The sequence below is a fragment of the Cavia porcellus genome, unplaced genomic scaffold (assembly GCF_034190915.1).
Source record: "Cavia porcellus strain 051 isolate PalLab524CR breed Dunkin Hartley unplaced genomic scaffold, mCavPor4.1 scaffold_30, whole genome shotgun sequence".
Classification (NCBI taxonomy): Eukaryota; Metazoa; Chordata; class Mammalia; order Rodentia; family Caviidae; genus Cavia; species Cavia porcellus.
Window position 1 is genome coordinate 42,940,580 of NW_026947513.1, and position 17,266 is coordinate 42,957,845.

Here is a 17,266-nt window from a genome sequence, read left to right on the forward strand (position 1 = left end):
CAAAACTTAACCTCTTTAAGTGAGAATGTACAATAAAATCCATCTACTCCAGCTACTTTATTTTACTGATAAACTGAGGCTCTGAACAAAAAAGTGACAACGTAAAAGAAAGTTCCGAGACAACCGCTCGCCCAGGGTTACCACGGTTTCCAGTGCCCACGGTAAAGGCACTGCCTGAGATCTCTGGACAATGGCGTGATGCCTGCAGCCAGGAAGCTGTGGCTGCTCCTGTCCTGCACAAGGAGACCCTTGAACATGTCTCTTCACCTCACAGTTTCCATCCATCCGTCTGCACAGATGCAGTAATCATTGATACGGCCTCTGTGAAGCAGGCGATGCATGTGAAAGTGCTTTGTAATCAGTCACGCACTGTATGATTTTTCATGTGAGGTTCCACATGTTCAAATGTCTTGAATGTTTGTTTGTTTGTTTATTTATTTATGGTACCAGGGATCAAACTCCCGACTTTGTGCTTGTCAGACAAGCGCTTGTGCCGCTGAACTTAAACTCCGGCCCTTAAACGCCTATCCTTGTACAGAAGGATAGATATATAACATTAAGGAAAAATTTCAAGGGAAATCTGGAAATATTAACTATATTATCAAACAACAATTCTCTAAAAATTCTGGTGCTACTGCAGAAATTAATCTGTGAAGTATCGATTGGAGTACAGGAACGGAAAAGGAGGCACTTAGCAAATGGCAAAGGCGATGGGTACCTGAGTTATACACTGTTTTGAGACTGTCATCTAGCTAGCATGGAGCGAAAGTTTCAATACATATATCAAAAATTCTAGATGAATTAGAAATAAAAGTGTAATGACTGGAAATGTAAAGATAGAAACCGTGAGTGAACATCTAACGATATTTAAGGTAGGGAAAAACTTTCCTCAATTTTTGTCTGTTTGTCTTCTTTTGTGAGATGAGGTCTCATTATGTAGTTCAGGCTGCCTCAAACTCCGGTGATTCTCCTGCTTCAGCCTCCCGATCGCTTGTGTTATAGGCGTGTGCCACCGTGGCCATCAAGAAAGACATTCGTAATTTGGCATAGAAATGAGTACTCTAAAAGGAATTTGTAACTTAGGCCACATAAAAAGTAACTCAAGCCAGGTGTGTTGACACACACCTGTAATGCCAGCACTTGAAAAGCTGAGGCAGGAGAATCGCCATGAGTTCAAGGCCAGCCTGGGCTGCATAGCGAGGTCTTGTGTTAAAACAAACAAACAAAAAACAAAAACAAAAAAAAAAAAACAAAAAGGAAGCAAAGTAAAGCAAAACAAAACAAAGTAAATCTTCTATTTGGCATAAAATCTCTACATTATAATCAGTATTAAAAGCTAACTCACTGAATAGGGAAATGTGCACCATGGGTAGCAGACAAATTCAGTGTATAAACAAACATTTATAAGGGCCCCAACTGAAAAAACAGGAAGATTGTGACCAGCAAGTCACAAATGAAATCATAAAAATAAACTATTAGTATATAGAAGCAGATTAAATCTCATTGGTAATTAAGACGTGCAAACCATAATAATAATGAGGTATCATTACTCACGTGTTGATTTAACAACTGAAACTTTTTACAATGTCTAGTGTTAACGCTGAAGGGGAAATAAGCACACTCATGTAGATTTATATCTGCCGATGGTAATATTAACAGGTATTTCTGGAGTGCAACCCAGAAATTAAAATAAATATTTAAATTCGATTTAAAAGTAGGTAGACCACTAAAAGTAGGTAAGACCGCTTGTCAAAGCTGTCAATTTTATCAAAAACAAGGAAAGTCTGAGAAAGTGTCATCATCTGCAGCATTAGCCTAAGGAAACATGACAAATACATGTAATATATTCTGCATGAAAGTCTGGAGCAGGAAAAGATACAAGGTAAAAACCAAGAAAACCTAAATCTGAGAGTTTAATTAGTAACGGTTTAGCAACACCAGTTTATTAACAATAACAAATTTCTAGAATAATCTAAGAAATTTTCCATAAATTTAAGCTGCTTCTAAAATACATTTTTATATTTTAAATTAGATTAGAAAAATCTTGAGAGTGAAGTTAAAAATAAATAGAACCCCTGATATGGTAATTTTCCTTCTAGGACTATGTCCTAAGAATATAATCTCTCAAAGATGCAGGAATGTATGAAAAAGCAGGATCATCAGGAATGTGGAATACAATTATAATTCTAACCTAAAAACTAAGCCAGGCCTGATGGTGCATGCCTGGAACTCGAGCACTTGGGAGACAGTGGCAAGAGGATCGCTGTGAGTTTCAGACCAACTTGGGCTATGAAATAAGTTCAAGGCCAGCCTGAACTGCATAACAAAACCCTGTCTCCAAAAGACAACAAAGCAAAACAAGAACAATAAAACAAACCTAAAAAAGAAGGTTAGGAATGTAGTTTAGTGGTAGAGCTCTCCTACAGGCTTGTATCTTGGTGCGTAGTGTGAAGAAATTTAGGTTTGTCTGTTGGTTTGAACTCCAAATTATGGGATTTCACAGTAAAAATGATATAACTAAACATTCCTGTGCATTTCTCAGAACAGACTGGGTGGACAAAGTAGTTTCTAAGAATGATCAGTCCAAGATGAAGTTTTATCTGCATTTTTACAGTTCCTAAAGTATTCTTTAGTTTAGGGAGTTATCTTTGTGCTTGTTCTCTACAGCACTGTAATGAACTTAGAATTAGTCTTTCTGTGTTCACGTTCTTTCTTTAATTTATGCAGTTCTGAACATGGATATGTCAGGTCCTGTTTTCAGGATGTTACTTACAGCTCAAGAGTTGCTACCCAAAAATAAGATCCAAACTTGCTAACGAAGCGCTTTCTTACGTCTATGCATTGGCTCAAGTTTTAGCCATTGTTTGTCTGATTTATTCTCAAGACCAACCTGAAAAGTCGTCTTTTATGAGAAAGCTGTCTGTGATCTCCATATTGAGCATAATTAACCCACTATATTCACCCCCTTATCGTGAACTCATACTCCCTGTGTATTTTTACATTGTAAATCTTGTAGACTTGTTTAATCCTCTATAGTAGACTAATTTATATTTTTAGGACTCTTAAAAAAGTGAGGAAAGGAAGAAAGTCTGAGTCTGGACATCTCTGATCTGCAGGCTTGATGGCCAGTGACAGAGGAGGACCTAGCTGGCAGCCTGTGGCCTCTCTGAGTGAGCACCAAAGCTTGCTTCGCATTTTTTCCTTTTAGGCTTATCATTGAGACAAAATGTGATACTGTGAAAACTATGCTCTATGGTAATGATGTCCTTTAACACTACTTCCTGTGTTTTGCTGGATAAGGAAAGAATAAAGGGGCAAAATTAAAGGGATTTAAAAGACAATCTCAGTACTTAGCACACATGCCAAGTATCCAGGCTTTGCAGAAATTAAATCAAATATGTATTTATTTATGGCCTGCCTCGCACTTTCCACTCATTACAAAAACATGTCAATAAGAACCAGTACTTTAAGAAACTACCTAGAGAAAGTGTAGAGAAACACCTTTTACCACTCAAAGAAAGAAAAGACAAAGAGCATCTAGCAATTGAAAATACATTATAAAACATTAGGTTTATTATGGTATTTATTTTTAATGGAATAAAGAAGAAAGACAAGCATTAACATACCATAGATTCAATCCTTTCACTCAAAATCCTGTATTCTTGTGTACCGGGTGAGCTTAACTGATCATTGTATTCAACATTCATTATTTGAACATCACTGTGGTAAAAGCAAGATTTTTGATCTGGAAAACAAAAAGTGGGGTCAGTCTCACATGAGGAAGTAGTTAAATTTTTTCAGTATTATAGAAAGTTATACAGTTAAAACTGGTTTTCTTATGAGAAAGAAAAGAAAAATCTACATTTCATATAAATGTGACTATAATAAAATTATTTTTCTTTCAGTTTTTCAAAACATTGGCAAACATAGTACTCTCAAACCTGTGTGAAATTGAACATAGCATTATTACTTGAGATGTTAAAACTATTCCAAAGTGCTATTGCTTGCATTTTCATAATAGCTTAAGGAGATTTGTTGTTGATTCAAGAAACACATGAGTGTCGATAATATGCCATTATTCATTTATCATCAAAGAAGAATTCAAGTACCTCTGAGTAGTTTTAAACATGATTTTACTGAAAATGGACAGAGTTGGAAGAAGCAGGAGTGGATGGTGGGGTAGGGACATGGGAAGGGTGAGGACATGCTGTGCCTGCCGGGCACCAGCTACACATGATGAATGCCCTCGTTATGTGCCACAAGTATCACAAATACAATTACCTTAATCAATATTCTTTATAGAAGAATTTGTGTTTTTATGTTAGCTTTTCTATTATAAACTGCAAAGTAACCTTGCCAGATTATCTAATCTGCTTTGCCCATTGTGAGTTATTTCCTTATGAAGGGATCTTTTCGAATATGTATTCAGATGTGTAATGTGAGAAAAGTCTGTAAAATATACCTGCCATACACAACTCCAAACATCATGAATAGGGGCATGACCCTGGCAGAACTTCAGGAAAAACCTGCCTTTTTTAACATACACGGTTTATGAAGAGAAATACCTTGCACAAGGACAGGACTGGCTACTCCGTGCAGAGGCTCACCACTGATGTTCATGGTGGAGACATGAAGTAGGCCTGGTCACTTTTTGACCAGCATCAGATTCATTTATTTATTTTGTAAGTTTTTATCAAGTTAATTATCATAAACACAGATTAAAAGCCAGACTAACATGCCAAAAACCATATAAACACATAAGACAATTATGCTAAATCAAGGTACACCTTCAGATATATTGGTCATGCTGGATTACAATAACTTATTTTGTATTTTATTTACCCTATTGTCTGTCCTTTATTTTGTACTTTATTTATATATAAAAAAATATATATTTATATATTTATAAATATATATAATTTATATATTTATAAATATATAAATATATATATTTATATATATATTTATTTATATATATTTAGTTTCTCATATTAGAAAAACCATGAGATATTTACACTGTGTGTCTGACTTATTCCACTTAACATTATGGTCTGGAGGTAAATGCATTCTGACTTAAGTTTATCTTTCTTTATAGCAGAGTAGTACTCCATTGTGTATAAACACCACAGTCTCTTTATGCATTCATTTGTTGGTGTACATATAGGCTCTGTCTGACATTTAGTTAATATGAATTGTGCTACTATACACATGTGAATGCACCATAATAGAATGTCTTTAACTCTTTGGGGAAGATGACTAGAAGGGGAATAGCAGGGTCAAATGGAATTCATACTTTTAGTTTTGGGAAATTTTCATACTGTTTTCCATAGTGGTTTTTACCAGTTCATATTCTTATCGACAGTGAAGAAGTGTTCCTTTTTCCTTTTTATTATCATTTGATTTGTTGATGATGGTCATTCTTTTTAGAGTGATATGGAAACATAGTGTTACTTTATTTTGCATTTCTTGAATGGCCAGTGATGTTGAACAGTTTTTCATCTGTTTATTAGCCATTTGTTTGTCTTCATCTGAGAAGTGTCTATTCGTTTCAGATGTTCATTTTTTTCATTGGGTCTTTAAATATGTGTGTGAGGGGGTGTAAATTTTAAATTCTTTATCTATTCTAGCTATTAGCCCTTTGTGTGAGGAGTAGCTGGCAAATTTTTTTCCATTTTATAGATTCTTTCTTCATTTTGCTAGTGGTTTCCTTTGCTGTGCAAAAGTTTTTATATTTGATGTAATACTATTTGTTGAGGCTTGGTATTATTTCTTGGGCAACTGAAGTTCTGTTCAAAAAGTCTTTGCCTAAGCTTATGTCAAGAGTTTTGCCTATTTTGTCCTCCAGCAGATGTTTTTGTTTTAATATCTAGATCTTTAATCTTTTTATTTTAGTTTAGTACATGGTTTTAGGTTCAGTCTTTGGCTTGTGGATAGCCAGTTTTTTCATTATCGTTTTTTAAAGAGACTGTCTTTCTTGCAGCAAAGATGTTTAGCTCCTTTGCTGGAGATAAGGTAGCTAATGTGCCTGGAGTCATTTATGTATCCTCTATTTTGTTCTTCTGATCCAGAAGTCTTTTTTCCCCCAATATCATGCTGTAGCTTTGTAGTATAATTGGAAGTTTCGCATTGTGATACCCTCTACCTCGCCCTTATTGGCCAGAAATGTTTTTGTTATTCTAGGTCTCATTTGATTCTGTATGAATTTTAGGATTGCTTTGTTTAGCTCTGTGAGGAATGCTATTGATATTTTGATTGGGATTGCATTAAATCTTTATAACAGTTTTAGAAATATGACTATTTTGACTACATTGGTCCTACCTATGCAGGAACAGGGTGAGGAATATCTTGCATTTTTTGGTATACTCCTTTTGATCTCTTTTTCTAGAACACCTCAGTATTACATGTGGTGGTCTTTGACTTCCTTGGTTAGGTTAATTCCTGAGTGTTTTATTTTTCTTGATAGTATTGAAAAAGATATTGTTCTCTAATTTCTCTCTTGCTGAGTTTATTATTGGTATACAGAAATGCTGTTTATTTTTAAGTGCTGACTTTATATCCTACTATATTGATGAAGTTGGTTAGTGATTCTAAAAGTCTTTTCATGGAGTTTTTGGGATCTTTTATGTGGAGAATCATGTCATCTGGAGATAGTAATTTTTAAATTTCTATTTGAACTATTCATATCCCTTTTATTTATTTCTCTTGTCTAATTGGGAGAACTACACTAAACTAGGATGTGAAGCAGACATTTTTGCTTTTTCCTGATTTTAGTGGGAAAGTTTTTCGTTTCTCTCTATTTAACATGATGTTGGCCATTGGGTTGTCATAGACATCTTTTATCAGATTGAGATAAAGATGTTCTCTATCTATTTACATAGAGTTTTTTCTTATGAATGATGTTGAATTTTTTTCAAGTGGTATTTCACTCTAAGCCCTCCTGACCTTTAAAATTTGTGAATAGAAATCTGTTATAATTCTAATAGGTTTAGCCTTATATATGATTTGTTGCCTTTGTCTAACAGCTTTTAAAATTTTTGTCCCAGTGGTTGACTTCTCATCTTTGGCATATAATTTGGTTTGGAGAGGGTCTTTTTTGGTTATGGCTTCTTGGGGCTTTGTTTGATTCACTTATCTGTATGTTTATTTTTTTCACTATGGTTGGAAAGTTTTCTGCCATTATTTCTGTGAACAGTGTTTTAAAAAGCCATTTTTGTTTTAGTCTGATTTTTCACTTATTTCAGTTAATCTTAGATTAGTCTTGTTTGTTTGTTTGTGTGAAAAAGGATCTGGGTACGTAGTTCAGGCTGGCCTTGAACTCATCACTATTGTCCTGCGTCAGCCTCTTGAGTGTTGGGATTATTTCCATTTAGGGATAACTCAGTTTAGGTAATTATTCTTTGCATCATCTAGAAGCTGTTGGAGTTATGTTTTATGTTCTCTGGTGTCTGAGTAATTGGCTTTTGAAGGCATCATAGTCATCACACTGGTCACTTCTGATGTTCATATTTTCAATATAATTTTTAATCTCTGGTATTTCAGATTGAGACCATTTCATGGATTCTAATCATTTGCTAAACCTGTCGTAAATGTTTTCTTTCACTTTTTAAGCTCATATAGCTTTTTATTCATGTCTATTTATTAATTAATAATTCATATGTATGGCTTATTCCTTTCCTTTTGATGACTACTTTATTGACTGGGGAGTTAGAAGTTTTGGGAGGCACTTTTTTTGCCTTATCTGCTTATGTTTCTATTTTTTTGTGCTAAGGTTGTGGATACTTATATTGCAAAGACTTTATTACTAGTATAGAGATCCTTTTAGTTGTTTTTCAGTGAATTACTTTGAGCACGACTAGCTATAGTCCTTTGCCTCAGGTCTATGATCTGAGACCCTTGGTTAATTTGGGAGGGGAAGACAAAATACAGCTAGTTCAACATGAAATTTTCTGGGAATGTACTCTAGTATTGAAAAATGTCACACAGATAATTTGAGTATTGGCTTACAGAGAAATAGCAACAATTATGTGGCCTAGGAATAGCAAGCAAATCAGTTACAGTAGTATTATCTATTACAAATTGGATATTGAATTAGTTATTTTTCTCATTGCTGACACCAAATACCTGACACCCAAGGTTAAAAGAGGGATCATCTCAATGCTTCAGTAACACATAGAATGGCAGAACAGATTAAAAAAATAATAACTCAACATTATGTTGAATTTAAGAAATATGCCTAATCCAAAGAGAAACTCATAAACTAAAACTCATAGGAGAGAAAACAATATTCAAAGAAAAATGATGCCCAAAACAAGCAAGAGCAGCTATCCTATTTTCAGACAAAGTAGACCTCAATCCAAAACTTACAAGAAGGTGCAAAGATCATGTTAGTTAAAGGAACAATTCAATAGGAAGAGGTAACAGTTGTATGTATACACCAAATACTGACACACTCAACTTTATAAAACAAACACTACTAAACATGAAAGCTTAGATAAACCTCAATATAAGATGGAGGGGGTCTTCAGTAACCCACTGTGACAAGTAAACAGAGAAGCTTCAGGAGCATCAACAAAGAAATATAGTTGAACCACAACTTTAATACAAATGGGCTTAATGGATATCTATAGTGTTCCACCAAACAAAAGCAGCACGAACATTCTTTTCAGTAGTACAAGTGTCTTTCTCCAAAAAAAAAAAAAAAAAAAAAACAACAAAAACAACACATTTTAATCCATAAAGAATATTTAAGTAAATACAGGATTGAAAATTTCCCATGTATATCATATGATATACATGAAATCAATTGCAAAAGAAATCATCAAAAGTATGCAAACACATGGAAATAAAACTGTATTGTATTGAGTAATCAACAAGTTATAGAAAAAATCAAGAAGAAAGTAGTCTGCTCCTAGGTTCAAATGATATGTCCTATACAACAAACCAAAATCTACGAGATACAATACAAGCAGTCCTAAGAAGGAAGTTAATAACTTTGAATACCAAAATTAAAAGAATAGAGCAAACTCAGATAATAAATGCATGATGCACCTCAAGGTCCTAGAAAAACAATCTGAATGTAAAGCTAATGAATGGAAGGATATTATAAGATAAGAACAGAAATTAATGAAATTGATACTAAGAACAATATATGGGAGCAATGAATCAAAGAATTGGTTCTCCAAAAGAATTAATGAAATACATAAAACCTTAACTAATCTTATCAATTAAAAAATGAAAAGACCCAAATCAGTGCAATTAGAAATAAAAAGGAAAAAAAAGACACCACTGAAATCAAGAATATTATTATTAAATATTTTGAAAACTTATCCTCTAAGAGTTGAGAAATCCATAAGTAATAGTAGATTCCTAGATATATATGACTTACCAAAACCTGAGAAGACACAAAAAATCTACATATTCAGTGTCGGGGAACGAAATTGAAGCAGTAATAGAAAATTCTACCATCAAAGAAAAACCCAAACTTGATGAATTCACCGCTAAATTTTACAAAACTTCAGGAAAGCTCTAATTACAATACTCCACAAATAATTTAATGAAACTGAAAGTGAAGTAGTGCTCCCAAAGTCATTCTTGAAGCCAGCGTTACTCATTCGGAAAGTAGACAAAAACAGAACTCAAATAGAGATCTACAAGCCGATCCTTTAACTCACATAAGGGCAGAAATCCTCAGTGTGATACAGGAATATAGAATACAACAAATCACCAAGAAGATCATGACCAACTAGGTTTCACCCTAGGGATGCAAGAATGGCTCAACATAAAAAAATAAATATAATACATTACACAAAAGGAAGCAAGGATGAAATTGCATAATAATCTCAACAGATGAAAAAAAGCCTTTGACAATATCCATTCATGATTTTAAAAATTCTGAAGAAAATACATATAGAAGGGTTTTGTCCAAATATGATAAAAGCTTTTAATGACAAACCTAAGACAACATCATATTAAAAGTGGGGAAAACATTGTTACCTTCTAAAATCAGAAACAAGACAAGAATGTCTACTATTACCAGTCCTCTTCAATGCAGTACTTGAAATATTATATAAAGCAACCAGGAAAGCAAAGGAAATAAATGATATATATAAAAGAGAACTCAAACTTATTTGAAGATGACATCCTCTACAACTAAGACCCAAAAAATCCCACACAAAAGATTCCTAGAATTAATGACCAAATTTATAGTGTAGCAGGATACAAACTAAATGCACATACAAAAATATGCTCCTGCACACCAGTGATGAACTCATCAAGAAAGAAACCAGAAAAACAATACTATTCACAATAGCATGAAGAAAATATATGACTGAGAAATTGACCTAACCAGGGAAGTCAAATACTCATATTAACAAAAACTACAGTGCTTTGAAAACAGATTTAAGAGTACATTCCAGAAATGAAAAATTAGCTTTTATTCCTGGGTGATAGAACCAGTCTTATCAAAATGAGCATACTTTCAAACTTGATATACAAATTTAATACAATCCCAATCAAAAGACCAATAGTATTCCTCACAGAACTAGAGAAAAGAATTTTAAAATTCATATGGAACCAGAATACTCCCAGAAAAAGCCACCCTGGGGAATAGGAGCAGAGAGGAAGGCAGGACAATCCTACACTTCAAGTTCCATTACAAAATGACAGTGTTAAAAAAAGCATTGCATGGGCACAAAACACATGTATGCACCATTGAAACAGAACAGACCATGAAGAAAAAATCCTCAGCAAAAACATATGCTGGGTAAAAGATGGCCTCTTAGGAATTGGTGCTGTGTAAACTAGCTGTACATGTGAAGATGAATCTAGACCCATATCTCTCATTATCTTATAGTAAAATCCAAAAGATCAAAGATCTAAATATTAATGTAGGAACCTTTAATATTCTGGAAGAAAGAATAAGCACAACTCTTGAAGGCATAGGTAGGCAAGAACTTTCTGAACGAACACCAATTGCAGAAATAATGTGAAGAACCAACAAATGGGGTAATACCAAAATCAAAAGCTTCTGCACAACAAAGGAAACAACCAAGTGAAGAAACAATCTATACAGTGAGAAAAAAACTTTTCCAGAAATTCCTCAAACAACTAATATCTAGAATATATAAAGAACTAAAAAAACCCTTAGAACTCCCAAAGTAAAAGACCCCATTGAAAAATGGGCAACTGAAATAAATATAAACTTCTCAGAAGTAGAAGGACAGAAATAGTCAATACATACCTAAAAGAATGCTCAACATCACTGGCCATTACAGAAATGCAAATTACAACACTGAGATTCCATCTTACTCCAGAAAGAATGGCCATCATCAAAAAATCAAATAATGCTAGAGAGGTTGTGGGGGAAAAAGGAAACTTTTACATTGTTGGTAGGAGTGTAAATTAGTACTACCATTATGGAAACTAGTATGGAGATTTCTCAAAAACAAAAAAACATAAATTATATTCAACCTTGTAGGTACCTTCCTCAAAGGGTTAAAGACAATACCATAATAATGTATACATGCTTATGTTTATAGCAGTACAATTCATAGTAGCTAAATCTTGGAAGGAGCCCATCTATCTATCAATAGACAAAAGAAAAATTATGGTATTTATAGATAATAGCATAGTATTCTGTCATAAAGAAATATAAAGTTGAATGATTTATAGGAAAATGCATTCACCTGGAGGCCGCAATGTCAAGTGAAATTAAATAAACACATAAGCTTAAATATTTCACAATGTCTCTTGTATGAGAAACCCAAAATAACAATAAAGAACAAGGGGGAACATGGCAGACAGATCACAGCAGCCACAGAGGCTCTCTGAGATTGCCAGCTTAGAATCCAGGAATGATGCAGTATGAAGAGTCCTAAGCAAGGGGAGATATACCCTGCAAACCCAAGAACAAACTAAGCTGAGAGAAACCAACTGGAAATGCAATCCCGGTGCTACCACTGGAACAGCTAAAGTCTCAGAGCCTCATAGATGAGTTCAAAAGAGAAGTATTTAACAAAATAAATCAAGATATAAGTAGAACAATTAGAGAAATGCTAAGCACTGCCCAATAAAAAACAGATGGTGTAATGGGAGAACAGAAAAAAAGGGGAGAATTGTTTGATGGAGAAAATAGAGAAAACACAGGATACGTGAAGCAGGTTCAAAGACATTACCAGGAAACTAAAAACTCTACTGAAAGCTGGCATAACAGCTTGAAGGAAACTAAGGATAGATTATCTGAACTGGAGGACAGATTTGTAAGGTGGGAGCATGAAATGAAAAACTTCTTAAAAATAACAAGGAAACAAACAGCAATAATACAAAGGATAGAAGATAATAAGAGGATCTATACCTTAAGAATTCAGAACATGAAAGAAGAAGTAGGGACACAAACAAATGAACTATAAAAGCTATTCACAGAAATAATCCAGGAGAATTTCCCTAATTTACCAAAAGGGAAAGATACTCAGATGTATGAGGCATACAGGACCCCAGCCACCTACAACCCAAACAGAGCTATACCAGGCATATAATAATCAAAGTTCCAGAAATCCAATATAAGAACAAAATATTAAAAGCCGTCAGAAACAAGAAACAGATCACTTACAAGGGAACAGCCACCAGAATTACAGCAGATTTCTCGGCACAAACCATCAAATCACAAAGAGCGTGGGGGCAAATAATACAAGCTTTGAAAGATAATAACCTCCAGCCAAGATTGATATATCCTGCAAACTGTCCCTAGAAATTTATGGAAAAACAAGGTGCTTCCAGGATAAAGAGGAAATAGGGGAATTTGCAACCACCAATTCAACTCTACAGAGAATACTGCAGGATATTATAAAAAGAAAAATACCAAGATTCCAGAAACAGTGGCAGAGAGGCCACAATGAATGGAGCAGAAAGCAAAATGAAGAAGACAAACTGACAACTAATGACAGAAAAAGAGCTCAACAGAAATGAGGCAGAGAAGGTTGGATGGTAGGAACAGCTATTTTGGAGAAAACAAGACATCATAATAGCTAGTGCTGATTTAATATCATCTTGTTTTGAAGTCCCATCAAGCTTTTGTTCTTCTGTCTCCATCGGTCTTAACATGTTGTATCTTATTGGATTTTATATGTGATAATATAAACAAAAACTTTTATAGACAAGGGAATAATACAGAAACCATTGTTTACTTTCTGTTAGTTGATTCTAAATACCCTGTAATCCTGCCATTCTCTTGAATGGTTTTACATTGTCTTGATATATTTGATGCTACAGTATATGAAGTTATACTCAAAGATTTCAAGGAAAGAGACACTATGGTAACTACTTTTATGTCGGGATTATCTTGTGGTGAAACACTATTTTGCTTAAATGGTTATGTTTTGACCTGTGCTGTTTTGTTGTTATGCCCTTTTTTTTTTAACTCAATCTCCTTTTTTTATTATTTACTTTTTCATTTTTATCCTTTTAATTAAGGGAAAATAAATAAAAATAGCAGTATATATTATAATAACCCACTTTGATTTCCTATTAACTTGATTTGAAACCCTGTATTGCTTTCACCATCTTGTTTTGGATTTTCCTCTATTCTGTTTTGCTTGATAGTACCAAGTTCAAAAGTATATGCAAAAACTGTGAAGACAATAAGATTCATTATGATGCCCATTCTGGTTGACTATTATCTTCTTTTGAAGTCCTGTAATGTCTCCAAAGTTTTGGTTTTATTGGTTTTGTTCTTTACTGTTTTGTTCAATTTTATTATAACTGATGATATAGGCAATTATTTTTAAGACAGCAAAAGGCATTATGGTAACCATTGTTGATCACCTTGTATTTTGTTTTTACATTATGTCCATCCTTTTGATTTGACTGACTCTGTTCTGTTATGTCACATTTGGTTTTACTCTCTTGAAAAAAAAGTAATAAGAACTATGGGAATAATAAAGCCCAAAATGTGTAATTGTCATTGTACAAAAGAGATGAAAAGAAAATACTCTAAAGGACATAACTGCATGTATATTTAAGTGTATAAGATAGATAACCATATTACTGAGTTTTGTTGGATCATTGAACAGAACTGTTTGCTGTCTCACTGTTTGAATGTCCACTTTATAAGCTTTAATTTTGTAACTTGAACAATTATTTCTAAGATGACAATATGCAATCCATTAACTAGTGATTTCCTACTGTTTTTCTGAAATTCTGTATAACTTGTACCCTTTTTTGGTTTTTTACTTTTTCTCCTTAAGTAAAAATTTAAAAAACTATAAAGAACAAAATAAAAAATAAATAATAAGAAGAAGGGTCATAGGTTTTTGGCAAAAGGAAAGGGAACCAAGAGATAGAGAGAGAGTGGAGGGAAGGGTGGGAAAGGATCAAAAAGAAGTTCGGATATGCTAAGCATCAACTCCTAATGATGAATGTAATTATTACATGCTGAAAACAGGTGCAGATAAGAAAGTTTTTAATTTAAGGTAGAAATAGTAAAAAAATAACTTTCTATAAGTTTGATATTACCTGTTCTGAAAATTTGTCTATTGATAATTATAAATTTCTGCTTTATGTAAGAGTGTTTTCAGAAAACAGAGAATGAATTAGCAAATATTTACATTCAAATTTGAGATGATAAAATGAGTTTCCAATATTACGATTTTATCGTTATTTTCTGAAAAAGGCAATTGTGCTACTAGCAAAAAACAAAAACAAATAAAAAACAAACTCAAATATCAGCATCATAAAATTAGGAAGAGATTTTTAAAAAAATTTACAATGGTTCTAACCTGGATAACAAGGTTTGGTATAGTATATTTTAAAGGCGCAAAGAAGAGAAGTGATAAAATGATTTTTCAGGTCAGCTGTGGCAGCAGCGAGCTGCGGTTGCACCAGGGAGAGAACAAGTCAGCGTCTCCCATGAGCCTAGCTGTGCATGGGCTGAGAATCAAATATCACGTGACAATACCCCCCCCCCCCTGCAACTGGATGATTTCGAGGACAGCTAGAGTTGTTAGCAGCAATGTAACATAAAGCAACTAGATGTTTGTATTGTTTGGCTGATTATGCAAGCCTGGGGCCAGCAGTCTGAGCCTCTCCTGGGAGGATGACCCTATGCAAGATAGCAAGTATGGAGGATTTCCTTCAGTCTTGTCTTTGAAGGCCAATATTGTTTTCACTGTTTTGCTCTGTTCTGATTAATTGTTTTGCTCTATTCAATACTTTTTTATTATTTTATAATGCTCTGGTTTTAGTTTGACTGCTATACCTGACTGAATAGACAACTATTGTGATAACAAGATACACTAAGGTACTATTACAGTTATCCCCATGTCCTGCCCTGAAGTCCTGTACCAATTTCACTGCATTGTCTTGATTGGCTTTGTTCTGTCTTTTGTTGTCTTTTACTATCTTTAATATAAAAATGATTTTTCAAAGGAAATATGAATATATTTTTAGGGAAAACTCTAAGTAAGATAATCGTATATTAAGAAACAAAAGTAGCCACAGGTGTAATTTCAGTAATCCACAAGCTTGGGCATGAGAATTGTGTTTTCAAGATTTTATCTCAAAAACAAGAAACAAAAGACAAAGGGAAAGAGAGCAAGAAAGTGAGAGAAAATGAGCAAGAAAGAAAAGGAAGGAAAAAAGAAGAAAGATGGAAAGAAAAGAGGAAAGAAAGAATTAGAACAACAAATGAGGGAAGACTGCATTTTTAATCTGAAGTGCATTTCATTATTTGGTCTGAAAAGTAACAACAATAATCTCTGATACTTACCAAAAGCTAAAAAGTGAATGAGCAGTCCTACAATCATGGCCAGGATCCCCACCACCGCGAACACAGTGAAGAAGACTACCCAGGGGTTCAGGAATCTCGAGTTAGATGACACTGTTGCTGGCCTTTAAAGAGCAGGACAAAAAAAGATTCATTTTACTCAGAAGTCCATAGTTTCTGTGACGTCATCTGTCCTCTTCAGTCTGTTGGCTTGTTCATGTCTCTAATTGTTGAAATAAAGTTTGAAGATGATCTTGAACAGAATAAGCCCCTCTTTGATGATCTTTTCCCAAGTTTTTTGTTTTCTTGTTGTTTCTGTTGTTTTTCTTCCACAAAACTATCAACAATTTATTAGTTAAGTGGGAAACTAAGAAAATCTGACCTGTGGCTTGGAATTGCTTTGTCTCCTACCAATGGATAAAATACAAAACCAAAACCAAATACAAAAACAAAAACTAAACCAAAAATAAATACCTGCTCCCCCAGAAGAACCAAGCAACCAAATGAAACAAAGCAGAACAAAACAAAACAAAACTCTATCCTATCTTAGTGCTACACCTTCTAAGATTCTGGACTGGTTACCCGGGTAAGAGCCTGTCTTCCCAGGGTTGCACAGATCATGGCAGGAAAGGAAGGTGGAGGAGGGGAAAGGAGCAGAGGCTGGGGGAGGCAGACAGGTGAGCTCCTCATGTGACAGTCTCAGTCTATTAAATGACAATAAGGACAGAGGCAAAGGGCTGGGTCACAGGAGAGCAGCAAGACCTAAGATGTATCAGAACCGTCCTTAGACTAGAGGATTGTGTTCCTTCTCATTTTCCCCCAGGGTTGTCTTCCCAGGCATACCAGTCCTGCGGGTACACACACCCCCACACACACCCACACACCCACACACCCACACCCGGAAGGCCCGCAGATCTGTGGAGCATGATTTCTAGTTCTTTTCTTGGGAGCTCATGTTGTCATTTATTTGAGACTCAGTCTGAGAAACGGTCATAATAATACCTCACAGGGTTGATTTGAAGATAAAATGAGGCAATATTAGGCCTTATTTAACAAATATTTCCAGTTAAGTAGGTTACCCTCTAGGCTGGAAGCATCTGGACAACAAAGGTGGGTTTTGTGCTGATGTTTCTGATACTTTGTAGAGTGTCTGACACATATAGGTGTTTTGTAAATATCTGTGATATTTAGAAATATGTGTTGCATATATTAGATCGTAGGCTTGTTCCAGATTTAATTAGGTTTAACAGTGATGGAAAACAGGTTCTGACAGCCATATTCTAGTCTGAATTTATTTCATTTTTGTCAAAATCCTGGAGGTAGACATGAATTTGCAAACTTTCTTATTTTAAAGGGATAAAACAGAATAAAACCAATCAGAACAAACCAGTGTATGAGATACATTACAAAACATTATAAAATCAACAATAGTTACCATGATGACTTTTAATATCTTCAAAATAGCTGCAGATAACTTCGGATATAGTGAAAATCAAACAAAATAGAATA

The 17,266-nt window shown here is 34.3% G+C and overlaps 1 protein-coding gene across 1 annotated transcript in view; it reads right to left on the minus strand.

The window, feature by feature from the left end:
* Tmprss11d (transmembrane serine protease 11D) overlaps positions 1-15,884 on the minus strand; it is a gene marked incomplete at its 5' end in the record, with an annotated part of 47,663 nt that extends 31,779 nt beyond the window's left edge. The window contains 2 exons of the mRNA XM_013145841.3: positions 3,627-3,745; positions 15,761-15,884. Coding sequence (XP_013001295.2) covers positions 3,627-3,745; positions 15,761-15,884 — 243 coding nt within the window. The remainder of the gene's footprint in view (positions 1-3,626; positions 3,746-15,760) is intronic.
* Between the last annotated feature and the right edge of the window lie 1,382 nt (positions 15,885-17,266).